The following is a 20558-nucleotide window of genomic DNA, read 5'->3' on the forward strand; positions in this document are numbered from 1 at the left end:
TTCTTGTTGTTGTGTAGCTGTTGTTGTTGTTTTGTTGTTGTTGTTGTTCATGGCCTGCGTGCTGCAGAGGGACATTGGTGTCAGCCACAAGGGGCCCTGCGGTGAGATTTGGGCTGGGATGGTTGTTTTGGTTGTTGTTCTGGTGTTGTTTGGTTGTTGTTTGGTTGTTGTTTGGTTGTTGTTCATGGCCCGTGTGCTGCAGAGTGACATCAGTGTCAGCCACAAGGGGCCCTGCGGTGAGAGACCCCTGGAGGTGTTGCTTTGGGGTTGTTTGGTTGTTGTTCGGTTGTAGTTCTGTTGTTGTTGGCCTGTGACCTCAAAAGGGACACCAGGATGAAGTACAAGGTGCCCTGTGGTGAGACACCAGCTGGGGCTGTTGTTTGGTTGTTGTTTGTTTGGTTGTTGTCTGTTTGGTTGTTGTTTGTTTGGTTGTTGTTTGTTTGGTTGTTGTTTTGTTGTTGGCCTGTGACCTCACGAGGCACAGAGGAGCAGAGGACAAAGGGCCCTGCAGTGAGAGACCGGCTGGGATTGTTGTTTCGGTGTTGTTCGGTTTTTGTTTTGGTGTTGTTCGGTTGTTGTTGTGGGTCTTGCTGTTGTTTTTGTTGTTGTTTTGTTGTTGTTGGCCTGCGACCTCAAAAGGGACACCAGGATGAAGGACAAGGAGCCGTGTGGTGGGAGACCAGCTGGGATTGTTGTTTGGGGGTTTTGGTGTAGTTTTGTTGTTGTTGTTGTTGTTGGACTGTGACCTCAAAAGGGACACCAAGAGCAGAGGACAAAGGGCCCTGCAGTGAGAGACGAGCTGGGATTGTTGTTTCGGTGTTGTTGTGTTGTTGCTGTTTTGCTGTTGTTCTTTTGTTGTTCTTTTGTTGTTTTGTTGTTGTCCTTTTGTTGTTGTTGTTCATGACCTTTGTGCTCCAGAGGGACACTGGCACCAAGCCCAAGATTTGGGTGGTTGGGGCATTGTTTTCTTGGTGTTGTTTTGGTGTTGTTTTGGTGTTGTTGTTGTTGTTGGCTGTGTCCTCAAAAGGGACACCAGGGTGAAGGACAAAGAGCCCTGAGATGAGGTTTGGCCTGGGGGGGTTGTTTTGTTGTCGTTGTTTTGTTGTTGTTTTGTGTCATGGATGAAAAACCCCCAGGGTGAGATAAAAAACCCCCAGGGTGAGATAAAAACCCCCAGGGTGAGATAAAAACCTCCAGACCTGGATAAAAAACCTGGATAAAAAACCTGGATAAAATCCTCCAGACCTGGATAAAAAACTGGATAAAATCCTCCAGACCTGGATAAAAACCTGGATAAAAAGCTCCAGACCTGGTTAAAAAACTCCAGACCTGGATAAAAACCTCTAATTCAGAATAAAAACCTCTAATTCAGAATAAAAACCTCCAGGCCAACAGCACGAGCCCGAGCAGGGGGTTGGTGCCTCCTCCTCCCCCATGCTAAGGCAGCAGCTGCTGTGTGAACAAGAAAAAAAGCAGGAAAAGCACCTTGGAGCCAAATTCCTGCTGAAAATGACTGGAAGGGAGGAGAGGAGGAATCAGAGAATCCCCAGGAGTCAGGGGATGTGCTGGCTGCTGTCTCCTGAAGGAGGGAGAGCTGCTTGGAAAACGATTTTTATTTTATTTTTATTTTATTTTATTTTATTTTATTTTATTTTATTTTATTTTATTTTATTTTATTTTATTTTATTTTATTTTTATTTTATTTTTATTTTAATTTTATTTTATTCTATTTTATTCTATTTTATTCTATTTTATTCTATTCTATTTTATTTTTATTTTATTTTATTTTTATTTTAATTTTATTTTATTCTATTTTATTCTATTCTATTCTATTCTATTCTATTTTATTCTATTCTATTTTATTCTGTTCTATTTTATTCTATTCTATTTTATTCTATTCTATTCTATTCTATTCTATTTTATTCTATTCTATTTTATTCTATTCTATTCTATTCTATTTTATTCTATTCTATTTTATTCTATTCTATTCTATTCTATTCTATTCTATTCTATTCTATTCTATTCTATTTTCTTTTATTCTATTTTATTATTATTTTATTTTATTTTTATTTTATTTTTTTTACAAAAATCAAGATTTTTTTTCTATGCCCCCAGCCTGGCTGGGAGCATTTCAGGTGTGATGTTAACACCTGAATCCATCAAAACAACCGAGCTGAAGGTGAAATCTTCCCACCACGTCTTCCTGGGGGAATCTGCCACCTGTCTCTCCAAGGATTTATTAGGATTTATTAGGATTTATTAATTTATTGCTGCTGATTGTGCTCTTCAGTGACATTCCAGCCCCTTTTCTCCTGGCCCTGGTGGCTTTTAGGAGCAGCTCTTGCCTTTCTTCATCCCAGCCCCTCCCTGCTGGGGGAGGAGGAGGGAGCAGCCAGCTTTGATTTCTGCTTTTTTTTTTTTTTTTTTTTTTTGGGATTTAGGAAGTTTAGATGGGATTTTGGAGAGGGATTTTGGGAAGGCTCGGATTTTGGGATTGCCTGAGTGATTTTTCCCTTTGGTATCTGGAATAATTTGGTGTTTGGAGGCTCTCCCATGGGTTTGGGCGGTCACACACTGGATTTTGGGACAGCTGGGAGGGGGATTTTGGGGATTTTGGGAAGGTGGCAGGAGGATTTTGGGGATTTTGGGCTGGTGGCAGGGGGATTTTGGGGATTTTGGGAAGGTGGCAGGAGGATTTTGGGGATTTTGGGAAGGTGGCAGGGGGATTTTGGGCATTTTGGGCAGGCTGAGAAGGGAATTTTGCCTGGCAGGGTGGAGAGGTTGCCCTGACAATCTGGGGCTGCCTCACCCCTGGAAATGCCCGGCTTGGAAGTTACCCCTTAAAGTCGGGTTTAAACCCCAAACTGGACAATCCCACCAAAATCGAGCTTAAACCCCAACCCAGACAATCCCAGCATTCTCCAACGATCCAACGCCACCTTCCACGCCCCTTTAACCCCGACTTTCACCGTTTTAACTCGGATTTCCCCCTTTTAACCCCGACTTTCCCCCTTTTAACCCCGACTTTTACCGTTTTAACCCCGATTTCCCCCCTTTTAACCCCGATTTTCGCCGTTCTAACCCCGACTTTTACCCTTTTAACCCCGATTTTCCCCCTTTTAACCCCGACTTTTGCCGTTTTAACCCCGAATTTTACCGTTTTAACCCCGACTTTCCCCCCTTTTTAACCCCGATTTCCCCCCTTTTAACCCCGACTTTCCCCGTTCTAACCCCGACTTTTACCCTTTTAACCCCGACTTTCCCCCTTTTAACCCCGACTTTCCCCCTTTTAACCCCGATTCCCCCCTTTTAACCCCGATTTTTCCCCTTTTAACCCCGACTTTCCCCCTTTTAACCCCGGCTTTTACCGTTTTAACCCCGATTTTCCCTCTTTTAACCCCGATTTTCGCCGTTCTAACCCCGACTTTTACCGTTTTAACCCCGATTTCCCCTTTTTAACCCCGACTTTCGCCGTTCTAACCCCGATTCCCCCCCTTTTAACCCCGATTCCCCCCTTTTTAACCCCGATTCCCCCCCTTTTAACCCCGATTTCCCCCCTTTTAACCCCAATTTTCCCCCTTTTAACCCCGACTTTTCCCCTTTTTAACCCCGACTTTCCCCTTTTTAACCCCGACTTTCCCCTTTTTAACCCCGACTTTCCCCTTTTTAACCCCGACTTTCCCCTTTTTAACCCCGATTTCCCCCCTTTTAACCCCGACTTTCCCCCTTTTAACCCCGATTTTCCCCCTTTTAACCCCGATTTCCCCCTTTTCCCGGCGCAGACCGCTGCGGGCAGTGCCAGTTCGGTGCCATCTGCGAGGCGGAGAGCGGGCGCTGCGTGTGCCCCACCGAGTGCGTGCCCTCGGCTCAGCCCGTGTGCGGCACCGACGGCAACACCTACGGCAGCGAGTGCGAGCTGCACGTCCGAGCCTGCACGCAGCAGAAAAACATCCTGGTGGCCTCGCAGGGCCACTGCAGTGAGTGTCACCGTGTCCCCTCCCCGCCTGGTGGCATCACTCCCCCCCGGTTTGGTCCCAGTGGGTTTGGGATTGCCTGAGGGATTTTTTTTTTTTTTTTTTTTTTTTTTTTTTTTTTTTTTTTGGGTGTGGGATAATTCGGGATTTTGAGGTTCTCCCGTGGGTTTGGGTGCTCACACATTGCCTGAGTGATTTTTTTTTTCACCTTTTTGGGTGTGGGATAATTCGGGATTTTGAGGTTCTCCCATGGGGTTTGGGTGCTCACACATTGCCTGAGTGATTTTTTTTTTTTCACCTTTTTGGGTGTGGGATAATTCGGGATTTTGAGGTTCTCCCATGGGGTTTGGGTGCTCACACATTGCCTGAGCGATTTTCCCTTTTATATTTGGAATAATTTGGGATTTTTAGGCATTTTTTAATCTCATGGGTTTGGGTGCTCACACATTGCCTGAGTGATTTTTTTTTCACCTTTTTGGGTGTGGAATGAGTTGGGATTTTTAGGTTCTCCCATGGGTTTGGGTGCTCACGCATTGCCTGAGCGATTTTCCCTTTTGTATTTGGAATAATTTGGGATTTTTAGGCAGTTTTTTAATCCCATGTGTCTGGGTGATCACACATTGCCTGAGCGATTTTCCCTTTTATATTTGGAATAATTTGGGATTTTCAGGCAGTTTTTTAATCCCATGGGTTTAGGTGCTCACACATCCCTGCCTGAGTGATTTTCCCTTTTCTATGTGGGATAATTCGGGATTTTTAGGTTCTCCCGTGGGTTTGGGTGCTCACACATTGCCTGAGCGATTTTTTTTTCCCTTTTTGGGTGTGGGATGATTTGGGATTTTTAGGTTCTCCTGGCAGCTTTTTAATTTTTTAATCCCATAGGTTTGGGTGCTCACACATTGCCTGAGTGATTTTCCCATTTATATCTGGAATAATTTGGGATTTTGAGGCTCTCCTGGCAGCTTTTTTAACCCCATGTGTTTGGTCACTCACACACATTGCCTGAGTGATTTTCCCTTTTAAATCTGGAATAATTTGATATTTTGATGCAGTTTTTTTAATCCCATGTTTTTGGTCACTCACACACATTGTCTGAGTGATTTTTCCCTTTTAAATCTGGAATAATTTGATATTTTGATGCAGTTTTTTTAATCCCATGTTTTTGGTCACTCACACACATTGCCTGAGTGATTTTTCCCTTTTAAATCTGGAATAATTTGATATTTTGAGCCTCTCCCAGCACCTTTTCAGTCCCACCTGGTTTGATTTCCCCCTCACTGGAAGTGCCCCTCGTGGTTTTTGGGTTTGTTTTTTTTTTTTTTTTTTTTTGAGCCAAAGCAAAGAAATTGGATTAATGTCCGTGGGGCTGAGTCAGGAATTAGGATAAAATCGTGTGAACAGGCAGGAGCAGAGTTGATCTGTGTTTGATCTCTGCCTCCCCTCCATCCCCTGGGCTCCATTCCTCTTTGTTCCTGCCTCTCCTGCCCACTCCCAGCCCACCGAGCTGTCTGGGCTCATTCTTTAATTAATTAAAAGCCCTGCTCGGATTCCTCGTTAGGATAAAAGCTGCGAGGATGATTTGAGAGTCATAAAAAAAAATCCGTGCCCAGCTGGGGCCGGGTGCTCTGGGCTGGAATTCTCGGGGGGTTTGGGGGAGGGTGGTGGTTTGTGTCGTGGGGAAAAAAAAACGTCCAGGGTAGGATAAAAATTTCCAAATTGGGGTAAAAACATCCAGATCGGGATAAAAACCTCAAGGGCAGGGTAAAAATCTCGAGGTTGGGATAAAAACTTCCAAATTGGGGTAAAAACCTCCAGATCGGGATAAAAACCTCAAGGGCAGGATATAAAGCTCCAGGTTGGGATAAAAACCTCCAAACCAGGATAAAAACCCTCCAGACCTGGATAAAAACTTCCAAACCTGGATAAAAACCTCCAAAATGGAATAAAAACTTCCAGGTTGGGATAAAAACCTCCAGGTTGGGATAAAAACCTCCAGACCAGAATAAAAACCTCCAGGGCAAGTGCTGAGCTGAGAGTGGCAGCTGACTCTCAGAATAAATTATTATTATTTTAAATTATTAAATGAGATTTTTTTTTTTTCCTCCAGAAAGAGCTGCCAGGAATCCAAAATTCTCAGGGTGGGCACCTAAATTTTGGGGTTAAACAAAGAAAAATATGACAATAACGTGACAAAAACGTGACAATAACACCCCCAGCCGTGTCACAAAGCGCCGGTGGCCACTGGGGGTGGCTGAGCGTGTCCCTCCCCGTGTCGCAGAGTCGTGTGGCTACTCGGTGTGCTCCTTTGGTAGCCACAGTGTGCCTCCAGACCGGGATAAAAACCCTTTGGATTGGGATAAAACCCTCCAGACCTGGATAAAAATCTCCAAATCAGAATAAAAACCTCCAGGGCAGAATAAAAATCTCCAAATCAGAATAAAAATCTCCAAATCAGAATAAAAACCTCCAGACCATGTGCTGAGCTGAGAGTGGCAGCTGACTCTTAGAATAAATTATTAAATGAGATTTTTTTTTTTCTTCCAGAAAAAGCTGCCAGGAATCCAAAATACTCGGGGTGGGCACCCAAATTTTGGGGTTAAACAAAAATAATGTGACAAAAACGTGACAATAACGTGACAATAACACCCCCAGCCGTGTCACAAAGCGCCGGTGGCCACTGGGGGTGGCTGAGCGTGTCCCTCCCCGTGTCGCAGAGTCGTGTGGCCACTCGGTGTGCTCCTTTGGTAGCCGCTGCGTGGGCGGGCAGTGCCTGTGCCCTCGCTGCCATCGCCAGCCCCCGGCCCCCGTGTGTGGCACCGACGGCGTCACCTACGAGAGCCCCTGCCAGCTGCAGGTGGCCTCGTGCCAGCTGCAGAAGAGCATCGAGGTGGCCAAGATGGGACCCTGTGAGGACGGTAGGTCGGTGGTGCCCGGGAAGGGCTCGGGGAAGTCGGGGGAGAAAGGGGAAAAAAAAAAAAAAAAAAAAAAAAATTAAAATTAAAATAAAAAAAAAAATTATTAAAAATCACCAAAAAATCACCCAAAAAATCACCAAAAAAAATCACCAACCCGCCCCCGCAAAATAACATTAAAAACCCACCAAAAAATCACCAAAAAGCAAATCACCAAAAAAAAACCCCAAAAATACCACCAAAAACATCACCAAAAATCACCAAAAAAAACCCCGCAAAAATACCACCAAAAATCACCAAAAAATCACCCAAAAAATCACCAAAAAGCCCCCCAAAATGCTTAAAAAAATCCCAAAAATACCTCAAAAAAAAACCCCCAAAAAATCACAAAAAACAAAACAAAAAAAAACACCCCAAAACCAAAAAAAAATCCCCAAAAATCTACCATAAACCCCGAAAACCCTGAAAACACCCAAAAAACCCTCCCAAAACCCCCCAACGCCCCCTCCCAAAAAAAACCCCAAAACCCACAAAAAATCTCCAAACCCCCCCCCAAAACCCTAAAAACACCCCCAAAAAAAACCCAAATTCCCCCCCTCAAAAAAACCCCAAAACCCTCAAAAAAATCTCCAAAAACCCCCCAAAAGACTTCCCAAAAAACCACCAAAATTAAAAAAAAAATCTGCCTTTTCCAGGGCACAGGGATCCTTCTCCCACTCCACTCTGGGGCGGGATTTTGGGCTGAAAATTGAAATATTTTGGGATTTGGGATTGGGTCTGGGTGTGTCCCCAAACCAGGACATTTGTCCCCATCCCCTGATGTCCCCCGGGCTCTGTCCCCCCTGGGGGTGCCCGGTGTCACCCTGCCTGTCTGTCCTTGTCCCCAGAGTGTGGCTCGGGGGGCTCTGGCTCGGGGGATGGCAGCGAGTGCGAGCAGGAGCGATGTCGCCAGTTCGGGGGCTGGTGGGACGAGGACGCCGAGGACGAGCCCTGCGTGTGTGACTTCACCTGCCAGGCCGTGCCCCGCAGCCCGGTGAGCCCTGTGCCTGCTGTCCCCTGCTGTCCCCTCCTGTGCCCTGCTGTCCCCTCCTGTCCCTTCTGTGCCTCCTGTCCCCTCCTGTCCCCTGCTGTCCCCTCCTGTGCCCTCCTGTCCCTTCTGTGCCCTCCTGTCCCCTCCTGTGCCCTCCTGTGCCCTGCTGTCCCCTCCTGTCCCCTGCTGTCCCCTCCTGTCCCTTCTGTGCCCTCCTGTCCCCTCCTGTCCTCTCCTGTCCCCTCCTGTCCCTTCTGTCCCCTCCTGTCCCCTCCTGTGCCTGCTGTCCCCTGCTGTCCCTTCTGTGCCCTCCTGTGCCCTGCTGTCCCCTCCTGTCCCTTCCTGTCCCCTCCTGTCCCTGCTGTCCTCTCCTGTCCCTTCCTGTCCTCTCCCGGGCACCCCGGGCCATGCCAGGAATGGGCACCCCGAGCTGTCTCCCCCTCCTGTCCCGTTCTGTCCCTTCCTGTCCCCTTCTGTCCCCTCCTCCTGTCCCCCCCGGCACCCCGGGCGGGGCTCTGAGCTGTCCCCTCGCAGGTTTGTGGCTCTGACGGTGTCACCTACGCCAACGAGTGCGAGCTGAAGAAGACGCGGTGCGAGAAACGCCAGGAGCTCTTTGTCACCAGCCAGGGAGCGTGTCGGGGTGAGTGGCCTGAGGGAAGCCACCCCCCCTCGGTGGCTGTGTCCCCAGGTGTGTCCCCAGGTGTGTCCCCAGGTGTGTCCCCGGGTGTGTCCCTGGGTGAGTGCCCTGAGGGAAGCCACCCCCCCTCGGTGGCTGTGTCCCCAGGTGTGTCCCCGGGTGTGTCCCCAGGTGTGTCCCCAGGTGTGTCCCCGGGTGTGTCCCCTGAAAGAAACCACTCCCCCCAGTGGGTGTGTCCCCAGGTGTCCCTGGGTGTGTCCCCTGAGGAAGCCACTGACCTCTGTGTCCCTGTCCTGATTGTCCCTGTCCTTCTATCCCCTCCCTGCAGCCCTGGCCACCACCCCTGAGTGTCCCTGTCCTCACTGTCCCTGTCCTGAGTGTCCCTGTCCCCTCCCTGCAGCCCTGGCCACCACCCCGCCGCCCCTGCTGGTCGTGCACTGCAGCCACACGGTCTATGGCTGCTGTCCGGACAATGTCACCGTGGCGCTGGGCGTGGGAGCCGCCGGATGTCCCAGTGAGTGCCACCTCGGGGACACCCAGGGACCTTGGGGGAGGCTGCAGGGAGGGTTTGGGGTCCTGGCCCAAGGGGGATGAATTTGGACGCTCATTCAGCCCTCCCGAGTCACCGCTGTGGCCACCGAAATCGTGTCCCCAAGTGCCACCTGCGCAGGTTTTTGGGCATTTCCACATTGGAAACTTGTTTGCCCGCCCCGCTGCTCCCCCCAGGTGTCCCTTCGTGTCCCTTTCCTGCTGTGACAAGGACAGCGCCACCCTGTCTGCCTCATTAATTAATTAATTAACAATCACGCCCTAACGGCTTCCTTCCCGTTTGACGCTCACGAGAGCGGAGCTCTTGACGACAGCGGGGCTGGAGCAGAGGTGGCACACGGTGACAGGGGGGAGGTGACACGGGTGTCGCTGCTGTCCCCTCCCTCAGGCACGTGCCAGTGCAACCCCTATGGCTCGTACGGGGGCTCGTGCGAGCCCGGCTCGGGCCAGTGCTCCTGCAAGCCCGGCGTGGGCGGCCTCAAGTGCGACCGCTGCGAGCCCGGATTCTGGAACTTCCGCGGCATCGTCACCGACGGCAGGAGCGGCTGCACCCGTGAGTGACAGCCAGGGGACACCGGACAGCGTGGGGACACCCTGAGTGACAGGGAGGGGACACCGGGGGGCACACCATGAGTGACACCGTGGGTGACAGGGAGGGGACACCGAGTAACAGGGAGGGGACACCCTGAGTGACACCATAGGTGACAGGGAGGGGACACTGGGGGGGACACCATGAGTGACAGGGATGTCACCCCCTGAGCGTGACAGGGAGGGACACTCCCTGTTTCCCCCATTTCCCACCCCATAACTGTGTTCTTCCCCATTTCCCACCCATAACTGCATTTTCCCCATTTCCCACCCCATAACTGCATTTCCCCCCATTTCCCACCCCATAACTGCATTTCCCCCCATTTCCCACCCCATAACTGCATTTCTCCCCATTTCCCACCCCATAACTGAATTTTCCCCATTCCCACCTATAACTGTATATTTTCCCCCATTTCCCACCCCATAACTGCATTTCCCCCATTTCCCACCCCATAACTGCATTTCCCCCATTTCCCACCCCATAACTGCATATTTCTCCCCATTTCCCACCCCATAACTGTGTTCTTCCCCATTTCCCACCCCATAACTGCATTTCCCCCATTTCCCACCCCATAACTGCATATTTCTCCCCATTTCCCACCCCATAACTGTGTTCTTCCCCATTTCCCACCCCATAACTGCATTTCCCCCCATTTCCCACCCCATAACTGCATTTCCCCCATTTCCCACCCCATAACTGCATTTCCCCTATTTCCCACCCCATAACTGCATATTTCTCCCCATTTCCCACCCCATAACTGTGTTCTTCCCCATTTCCCACCCCATAACTGCATTTCCCACCCCATAACTGCATATTTCCCCCCATTTCCCACCCCATAACTGCATATTTCCCCCCATTTCCCACGCCGTGCCCGCCTGTCCCGTTGCCAGCGTGTCACTGTGACCCCGTGGGCTCGGTGAGGGATGACTGTGAGCAGATGACGGGGCTGTGCTCCTGCAGGACGGGCATCACGGGCATGAAGTGCAACCAGTGCCCCAACGGCAGCAAACTGGGCACCACTGGGTGCCAGGAAGGTCAGGGCACCTGGCTTTGGGTCCTGGGGATTTGGGGATTTTGGGTCCTGGTTATATGGGGTTTTGGTTTCTGTGTAATTGGGATTTTGAGTCCTGATTATTTGGGATTTTGGGTTCCTGATTACTTGATATTTTGGTTTCTGGTTATTCGGGATTTTGGTTTCTGTGTAATTGGGATTTTGGTTTCTGAATCACTGGGATTTTGGGTCCTGGTAATTTGGGATTTTTGGTCCCACATCACTGTGGTTTTGGGTCCTGTTTACTTGGGATTTTGGTTTCTGGGTATTTGGGATTTTGGGTCCTGGTTATTTGGGATTTGGACTCCTGCCTGACTGGGATTTTATCTCCTGTCTAACTGGGATTTATCTCCTCTCTAACTGGGATTTTATGTCCTCTCTGACTGGGACATGTCCCCATTCCCCCTCTGTCCCCACAGACCCCTCAGCCCCTCGCTCCTGCCAGGAGCTGAGCTGTGATTTTGGGGCCTCGTGCGTGGAACTCAACGGCTTCGCCCACTGCGAGTGCCCGTCCCCGCTGTGCTCCGAGGCCAACATGACCAAGGTTTGGGGACAGCGCCTTGGGGGGGGCTTGGGGACACTGGGGATGGCACCTGCACATGGCTCTGCCCCATAAAATCCGGCAGGAATTTGTTCCCTGCTGGGCAAAGGGGACACACGAGTCACTGGTGTCCCCTGGCCCCGCTGGCATCTCCCGCTCTGGGTCACTCTGTGTCCCCAGAGGAGCTCCCCAAAAATGCTGGCAGCACCCAGGGCCGTGTTGGTGGCACTGGGAGGGACCCCGAGGTGCAGCTCTGGTGTCCCCTGTGTCCCCAGGTGTGTGGCTCTGACGGTGTCACCTACGGGGACCAGTGCCAGCTGCAGACCATCGCCTGCAGGCAGGGCCAGCACATCACGGTCAAGCACGTGGGGCAGTGCCACGGTGAGTGTCCCTGTGCCCTGGGTGGGCAGTGTCACCGAGTGTCCCCTGAGTGGACAGTGCCATTGTGTCCCCTGGGCAGTGTCACCGAGTGTCCCCTGGGTGGGCAGTGTCATTGTGTCCCCTGGGCAGTGTCACATTCAGTGTCCCCTGGGCAGTGCCACTGTCACCAGGGCAGTGTCACTGAATGTCCCCTGGGTGGGCAGTGTCACCGAGTGTCCCCTGGGTGGGCAGTGTCACCGAGTGTCCCCTGGGCAGTGCCATGCTCAGTGTCCCCTGGGCAGTGTCACCGAGTGTCCCCTGGGTGTACAGTGCCATTGTGTCCCCTGGGCAGTGTCACTGAGTGTCCTCTGGGCAGTGCCATCGTGTCCCCTGGGCAGTGTCACTGTCACCAGGGCAGTGTCCCCTGGGCAGTGTCACTGAGTGTCCCCAGGGCAGTGTCACACTGAGTGTCACTGAGTGTCATGCTCAGTGTCCTCTGGGCAGTGCCATCCCCGTGTCCTGTGGCTGCCACCCTGTGTGTCACCCCCTGGCACACCAGGTGTCCTTCCCAGTCTGTGTCACCCCCTGGCACACCAGGTGTCCTTCCCAGTCTTTGTCACCCTTTCCCGGTGCCACCTTCCCAGTCTGTGTCACCCCCTGGCACACCAGGTGTCCTTCCCAGTCTTTGTCACCCTTTCCCGGTGCCACCTTCCCCTGCTCACCCCCGTTTCTGCTGCTCCCCACAGAGTCCCTGCCCCACACCAGCTCCCCGGTGCCCCCCACGCCTCTGCCCACGCTGCCCCTGCTGCCCGCGCCCCCCCGGGCCACCCTGCAGACCCCGGAGCCCACGGGGGTGGCCACCAGCTCAGCACCGCTGGAAGCCAAACCCACGGAACGAGGCCACCCCACGACGAGACGTGTGACCACAGCCCGGCCGGCCACCACGCCCTGGGTCACCCACGGGGTGCACAAAGCCACCATCCGCCCGCTGGCCACCGTGCCCGTGGTGGTGGCCACCGGGCAACTGAGCTACGGCGAGTCCGGCAGCGCTGAGGGCAGCGGGGACCAGGACATGGGCACCAGTGGCGACCAAGAGTCCAGCGGGGCGGGGTCTGCCGGTGAGTGCCACCACCCCACCCCACCCCACCCCGGGCTCTGGGGTGTCACCGGGAGGGTGACAGTGCTGGATGTGCCCTGGCTGTCCCCAGGTGAGGAGGAGGAGGAGGAGGAGGAGCTGGATGAAGGCCAGGTGACATCCACGGCTGCCATCGAGAGGGCCACGTGCTACAACTCCCCCCTGGGCTGCTGCTCCGACGGCAAAACCGCGGCTGCGGACGCCGAGGGGAGCAACTGCCCCGGTGAGTGTGGGGCTGGGGGAGGGATCGGGGTCCTTTTGGGGTCAGGAGTTTGGGATGTATCAAGGGGGGATGACACAAAGGTGGATTTGGGGCTGGGAGAGGGATCGGGGTCCTTTTGGGGTCAGGAGTTTGGGATGTATCAAGGGAGGTGACACAAAGGTGGATTTGGGGCTGGGGGAGGGATCGGGGTCCCTTTGGGGTCAGGAGTTTGGGATGTATCAAGGGGGGATGACACAAAGGTGGATTTGGGGCTGGGGGAAGGTTTGGGATCACTTTAGGATCAGGAACTGGGGCCGTGTTTCAGATTTTTCTGGACTGAAATCCTTCCTCCTTCCTGGGGGTCTCCAGTGGGAGATCCCCTTTTCCTCTGGGAAAACCACTTTCCCTTTTATCCCATAAAGGACAGAGCCTGTGTGAAGGGAAAGGGAGAGGGAAAGGAAAAGGGAAATGGAAAAGGAAAGGGGAAAAAGGGAAAGGAAAAGGACCCTCCTGTGTGGCCCCCAGGTGTCCCCTTTGTCCCCAGCCCCGTGTGACTCCCAAGTGTTCCTGTTGTTCCTAGCCTCGTGTGGTCGGTCCCCAGGTGTCCCTGTTGTCCCCAGGTGTCCCTGTGTGGTCCCCAGGTGTCCCCGTTGTCCCCATGTGGCCCCCAAGTGTCCCCTTTGTCCGCAGCCCCATGTGGCTCCCAGGTGTCCTCATGTGTCCCCACTATGTCCCGTGCCAGGTGTCCCCGTTGTCCCCAGGTGTCCTTGTTGTCCCCACGTGTCCCCGTTGTCCCCAGCCCCGTGTCGTCCCAGGTGTCCCCTTTGTCCCCAGATGTCCCCGTTGTCCCCAGCCCCGTGTCGTCCCAGGTGTCCCCGTTATCCCCAGGTGTCCCCGTTGTCCCCAAATGTCCCCATGTGGCCCCACCATGCCCCATGTCAGGTGGCCCCCAGGTGTCCCTGTTGTCCCCGTGTGGCCCCGCAGTGCCCCATGCCAGGTGTCCCCATGTGGCCCCCAGGTGTCCCCATGTGGCCCCCAGGTGTCCCCGTTGTCCCCGTGTGGCCCCGCAGTGCCCCATGCCAGGTGTCCCCGTTGTCCCCAGGTGTCCCCGTTGTCCCTGTGTCCCCGCCGTGCCCCGTGCATGCCCGCAGGTGTCCCCACGTCCCTCTAACGTGTCTCTCTTGTCACCCAGCGGTGCAGGGGCGCTGCTCTCCGCGCCGGAGCTCTCAGGAACCCGTCTGGTAAAAGTTGCCACCTCCAGCCTGGTGTTTGCCATCTGCCCCAGCACTAACCCTCCATGGCTGTGCCCGTCCCCCCCCGACTAACCCGGCACTGGCACTACCCCCCACACTTCCATCCCCCCTCTTTTTTTTTTTTTTTTTTTTTTTTTTTTTTCCAGGGATTCCGGCGTTCCCTCGCCTCCCCCTGCCCAGCTAAAAGGGTTTTGTTTTGTCTTCCCTCCCTCCCTCTCCCAGCCACCAAAGTGTTCCAAGGAGTGCTGATCCTGGAGGAGGTGGAGGGCCAGGAGCTGTTCTACACCCCGGAGATGGCTGATCCCAAATCCGAGCTCTTCGGGGAGACGGCGCGGAGCATCGAGGGCGCCGTGAGTTCCGTGTCCCCTCTCCGGGAACTCTGCTGTTTTGCTCTTCTCCCTCCAAATTATTATCATTTGGAAATTAAAGGGGGGCTCTCAGGCAAAGATATGGGAATGGGAATAGCAGTTCTTTGTAGGAATCGCTGCTTTGGGACGGTCGGGACAAGCTCAGGCGCTCTCTTTATTCCGGTTTTAAAGTTTTGCAGTTTATTTCCTAGGGTGTGGGTTTATATCAGGCCCTGCTGGGAGCTGCAGCCACAGCTCAGAGCAGGGCAGAGAGAGGGAGAGAGCGAGAGTAAAAGAAGAAAGAACGAAGAGAGCAAGAGCATAAGAGAGCGATTTTCCCCTTTACAATACAATAAATCTTTTATGTTGAATATTCTAATTTCCGCTCACCAATCTAATACAAGATACAAATTTCCCTTTCCTCTCCCCACAGCTGGATGAGCTTTTCCGTGGTTCTGATGTCAGGAAAGATTTCAGGAGCATCCGAGTGCGGGACCTGGGCCAGAGCAGCGCTGTCAGGGTCATTGTGGAGGCTCACTTTGATCCAGGTAGGGCCAAATTCCCTGCGGGAATTCGGGCTGGGAAATGTGCAGTGGTGAGGAGGAAAGAACCATCCTAAAATTCAGCGGGGTTGGGGTTTTTTTTTTAATCCTGCAGAATTCCAGTGGGAGCAGAGATGGGAGGAGCTTCACCCTAAGGAAGTTTGGATGGGTTTTCCTTGGGAAAGGAGAAATATTTTCTTTGGGACATGAGGAATATTTGCCTTAAGAAATGAGGGTTGTTTTCTTTAGAAAATGATGATTTTTTTTCCTTGGGAAAGAGGGTTATTTTCCTTGGGAAATGAGTAATATTTTCCTTAGGAAATGATGATTTTTTTCTTTTCTTGGGAAATGAGGATTATTTTCCTTAGGAAAAGAGAATTATTTTCCTTGGGAAAGGAGAATTATTCTCCTTGGGAAAGGAAGGATTTTCCTTAGGAAAGGAGGGTTATTTTCCTTAGGAAATTAAGATTATTTTCCTTGGGAAATGAGTATTTTCCTTGGGAAATTAAGATTATTTTCCTTGGGAAATGAAGATTAATTTCCTTAAGAAAAGAGAATTATTTTCCTTAGGAAATTAAGATTCTTTTCCTTGGGGAAGGATAATTATTTTCCTTGGGGAAGGAGGTATTTGGGGAGGTCAGGGGAAGGAAATTCCCATTGGAATCCTCACTGCTGCTCCCCTCCTTTGCCCTCCTGGCCGGGATCAGCCACGTCCTTCACGGCCACCGACATCCAGGGGGCTCTGCTCAAACAAATCCGAGCTGCCAAGAAAAAAAACCATCCTGGTGAAGAAGCCCCAGACGGAGCACATCAAATTCATGGATTTTGGTGAGATCCCTGCGGGGGCTGTGCCAAAACCTCGCTCGGTTTTTGGGGGGTTTGAAAAAATTCCAAGGTGGGGGGGGGGGGGGGTGGATTTTGCTGGTCTTGGTTTTGGCACCTTCAGGAGCTTCCAGAGGTGGGGGGATGTGGGATTCCAGAGGAATCGTGGGATTTTGGGGGTTGGGAGGGATTTTAAAGGTTATCTGGGATCATGGGCAGGGATTTTCCAATGGCCTTGGACGATTCCAGGGATGGGGCAGCCTCAGTTTCTCTGGGAAAATCCATTCCAGGCCTTCCCCACCCTCTGAGGAAAATCTCAGGAAAGCCATAAAAGGGTTAAAATTCCCCCATTTTCCATGGAATGTGGGCGGTGCCACCCCTGGAGGAAAGGAGCCTGTCCTGGAATGCCAGGGGTGGGGGCCAGGCTGGGATTGCTCCTGCTCCACCCAGAATTCCCAGAATTAGGCACACAGAGCCTGGCAGAGGCACAGCCAGCATCCCAAAATAATCCCAATTTTTGTCCACTTTGAGGCCTCTTAGTGTGCAAATTCCTCCTCTAGGACCAGGCTGGAGACTGCTGTCACAACCCACACCTGACCCCAAAACTGACCCACACCTGGCCCTAAAACTGACCCACACCTGACCCCAAAACTGACCCACACCTGGCCCTAAAACTGACCCACACCTGGCCCTAAAACTGACCCACACCTGACCCCAAAACTGACCAATACCTGACCCCAAAACTGACCCACACCTGACCCTACAACTGACCCACACCTGAACCTAGAACTGACCCACACCTGACCCCAAAACTGACCCACACCTGACCCCAAAACTGACCCACACCTGACCCCAAAACTGACCCACACCTGGCCCTAAAACTAAGTCATACCTGGCCCTAAACTTAACCCACACCTGATCCTAAAACTAACCCACACCTGACCTCAACACTAAACCATACCTGACCCTGACCCTAACCCGCACCTGAACCCAAAACTAACCCACACTTGACCCCAAAACTGACCCACACCTGACCCTAAACTTAAGCCATAACTGACCCTAAACCTGACCCACACCTGACCCTAACCCTGACCCACACCTGGCCCTATCCCACACCTGGCCCTATCCCACAGCTGACCCCACCCCTCTGCTGTGTTCCAGACTGGATCCCCCGGCTCTTCACCACCACTGTCACCACCACCACGGCCACCACCATGGCCCCGGCCACCACCCACAGGGTCCCTGCAGCCACCGTGGCCACCACCCACAGGGTCCCCGCGGCCACCGTGGCCACCACCCGCCGGGTCCCCGCGGCCACCACATCCCTTGGCCACCACCAGGAGCCCACGGGGAGGCCCGGCCCCAAGGAGGTGGCCGTGGGTGGCACCAGGAGGCCCAGTGCCACCAGCGCTGGCAGCAGCAGCAGGAGGAAGCCCACCCGGGTGCCCCCTGGCACCACCCGAGCCCCCCGGCCCTGCGAGTCCCAGCCCTGCCTGCACGGGGGCACCTGCGAGGACGATGGCCGGGACTTCACCTGCAGCTGCCCCGCGGGGAGGGGAGGGGCTGTGTGTGACAAAGGTGCGTGCTGCTCCCCCCAAAAAAAATCCCTCCTTTTGGGGTTTGAAAAGCAGTTCCTGCTCCCCTGCCAAGTGGGGGTGGCACTCTCTGTTGTTCCAGCCTGGATTTGGGCACTTCCAGGGATGCCAAACATTCCCAGCCTTGTGCCAGGCAGGAAAACATTCCTGGCTTTGGGTGAGATAGGGAAACATTCCCAGCTTTGTGATAAGCAGGAAAACATTCCCAGTTTTGTGTGAGATAGGAAAACATTACTGGCTTTGTTCTAGGCAGGAAAACATTCCCAGCCTTGTGCCAAATAGGAAAACATTCCCGGCTTTGTGTAAAGCAGGAAAACATTCCCAGCCTTGTGTGAGATAGGAAAACATTCCCGGCTTTGTTCCAGGCAGGAAAACATTCCCAGCTCTGTGTTAGATGGGAAAACGTTCCCAGTTTTGTGTTGGGGAGGAAAACATTCCCAGCTCTGTGTAAAACGGGAAAACATTCCCAGCTTTGTGATGGGCAAGGAAACATTCCCAGCTTTGTGATGGGCAGGAAAACATTCCCAGCTTTGTGTAAAATAGGAAAACATTCCCAGCTTTGTGATGAGCAGGGAAACATTCCCAGCTTTGTTCCAGGCAGGAAAACATTCCCAGCTTTGTGGTGGGCAAGGAAACGTTCCCAGCTTTGTGCCAGGCTCTCACTGCCGTGTCCTTGTGTCCCCTCCTGTCCCCTCCTGTGCCCTCCTGTCCCCTCCTGTCCCCTGACCCCGCAGCCATCGGGAATTTCGTGCCCAGTTTTGGGGGCCGATCCTTCCTGGCCTTCAGGATGATGAAGGCTTATCACACCGTGAGGATTTCCATGGAATTCCGGGCGCTGGAGCCCAGCGGGCTCCTCCTCTACAACGCCCAAAAACACGGCAAGGATTTCATCTCCCTGGCACTGGTGGGCGGCTTCGTGGAGCTCAGGTGAGGGGTGGGGAATTTACATCCTAAAAGGTCTCAAAGTGGACAAAAATCCGAATTTTTGGGGTTTTTTTTTTGGGGGGGTGTAGCTGGAATACTGAGGGAGCTTTTCTGTCTTTTCAGCAGAGTGAACTCGCTGGTGTCACTTTGAATTTTAAAAAGCTGCAAGGTGTGGGAGGTTTAGGGTTTTTTTAAGAGATCTTTTTTTGGTGGGATTTTGGGAGGTTGGGTTTTTTTTGAGAGTTTTTTTTTGGTGGGGTTTTGGGAGGTTGGGTTTTTTTGAGAGTTTTTTTTTGGTGGGGTTTTGGGAGGTTGGGATTTTTTGAGAGATTTTTTTTAGGTAGGGTTTTGGGAGGTTGGGGGTTTTTTTTAAGAGATTTTTTTTTTGGTGGGGTTTTGGGAGGTTTAGGGGTTTTTTAAAGAGATCTTTTTTTTGGTGGAGTTTTTGGGAGGTTGGGGGTTTTTTTTGAGAGATCTTTTTTTGGTGTTTTTTTTTTTTAACTGTGTGAAGAAATGTGGAGAGGGGGGAGAAAGGAAAGAGAGGAAAGCGCTGGAGTGGATTTTTTTTATATTCCAAAATGTAACGGGATGGGTTTGAATGAGGGCAGAGCAGAGAGAGAGGGATGGAGAGAGGGAGGGGAGGAGAGGAAAAATGAGGAAGGGAGGGAGAGAAAGAGGAAGGGAAGGAAAAAGGGAAGGAGAGAAGGAGAGGGGGAAGGAGGAGAGAAAGGAGAGGGAGAAAAGGAGAAAAGAAAAAAATGAGGGAGGGAGACAAAGACAAGTAGGGAGAGAGAGAAGGAAAGAAAGGAGAGAAAGAAAGAGGGAGAGAGGGAGGGAGAGAAGGAAGGAGAGAAAGAAATAAAGGAAGAGAGAGGGAGAAAAGGAGGGAGAGAAAGAAGTAGAGGGGGAGAGAAGAAGAGAAAGAAGGAGACTGAGAGAAAGGAGAGGGAGAGATGGAGAGAAAGGGAGAAAAGGAGGGAAAGGGAGAGAAAGAAGGGGGAAGAGAGAGGGAGAAAAGGAGAGAGGAAGAGAAGGAGGAGAAGAGGGAGAGAAGGAGGAGAAGAGGGAGAGGTCCCCAGGCGCTCCCCAGTGCCACATCAGCCCTGGCACAGCCCAGCCGGCACCTCTGGGCACAGACTCGCGGTGTTCCCCGCAGGTTTGACACGGGCTCTGGCACGGGCACCGTCACCAGCCGGGTGCGGGTGCAGCCGGGCCGCTGGCACCGGCTGGTTGGTGACCCGGAACCGGCGCAATGGGGCCCTGGCAGTGGATGGCGAGCCCCAGGTGAGCGGGGACAGCCCCCTGGGCACCGACGGGCTCAACCTGGACACCGACCTGTTCATCGGGGGAGCGCCCCCCGAGCACATGGAACGGTGAGGGTGGCACTGGGGATGGAGGGTGACACTGGGGATGGGGGTGACACTGGGGATGGGGGTGGCACTGGGAGAGTGGCACTGGGAATGGGAGGGTGGCACTGGGGAGGGAGGGTCACACTGCCCCGTGAAGGTGACACTGCCACATGAGGATGACACTGGGGATGGGAGGGTGACACTGCTCCATCAGTGTGGCACTGTCCCCTCAGGGTGACACGGCAGGGCTGGCTCCCATCTCAGCCCTGCAGCCCCTCCCACGCTGCCCACCCACCCTGGGCACCCCGTTGGCACTGTCCCCACTGCTCCTTTGGGGACAAACCGTGGCTCTGTGTCCCCTCAGGGTGGCCGAGCGCGCCGCTGTCACGGCGGGGCTGCGGGGCTGCATTCGCCAGCTGGGCATCAACAACCGCCTGTACCAACTGCGCCAGGGCGCGGCGACGTCCTGTACGGCAACGGCGTGGGCGAGTGTGGCACTGACCCCTGCCAGCCCAACCCCTGCCACCACGGCGGCACCTGCCACCCCCAGGAGGCCGAGATGTTCCTCTGCCAGTGCCTCGATGCCTACACGGGTACGGGGATGGGCACCGGGGGGGGGGGGGGTCACCCCTGTCTGGGGGGGTTGTGGGGGGTGAAGTTGGTGAATTCGGGGTGGGGTTGTGGGGGGATAAGGGTCGGGAGTTGGGTGTGCTCGTGCTCCAAAGAATGGGGTCTTTAGGGGCATT

General features: G+C 53.0%; 1 protein-coding gene across 1 annotated transcript in view; it reads left to right on the forward strand.

The window, feature by feature from the left end:
- AGRN (agrin) overlaps positions 1 to 20558 on the forward strand; it is a 94379-nt gene that overhangs the window by 55131 nt on the left and 18690 nt on the right. The window contains 21 exon segments of the mRNA XM_088178572.1: positions 3783 to 3977; positions 6689 to 6889; positions 7774 to 7919; positions 8451 to 8556; positions 8954 to 9067; positions 9491 to 9655; positions 10582 to 10725; positions 11162 to 11286; positions 11559 to 11664; positions 12390 to 12761; positions 12852 to 13001; positions 14456 to 14583; positions 15014 to 15128; positions 15830 to 15891; positions 15893 to 15950; positions 17106 to 17522; positions 18274 to 18466; positions 19620 to 19695; positions 19697 to 19836; positions 20177 to 20262; positions 20265 to 20405. Of these exon segments, the coding sequence (XP_088034698.1) occupies positions 3783 to 3977; positions 6689 to 6889; positions 7774 to 7919; positions 8451 to 8556; positions 8954 to 9067; positions 9491 to 9655; positions 10582 to 10725; positions 11162 to 11286; positions 11559 to 11664; positions 12390 to 12761; positions 12852 to 13001; positions 14456 to 14583; positions 15014 to 15128; positions 15830 to 15891; positions 15893 to 15950; positions 17106 to 17522; positions 18274 to 18466; positions 19620 to 19695; positions 19697 to 19836; positions 20177 to 20262; positions 20265 to 20405 (3240 nt within the window).

Source organism: Sturnus vulgaris, chromosome 25, assembly GCF_052056855.1.
Source record: "Sturnus vulgaris isolate bStuVul1 chromosome 25, bStuVul1.hap1, whole genome shotgun sequence".
NCBI classification, from domain to species: Eukaryota; Metazoa; Chordata; class Aves; order Passeriformes; family Sturnidae; genus Sturnus; species Sturnus vulgaris.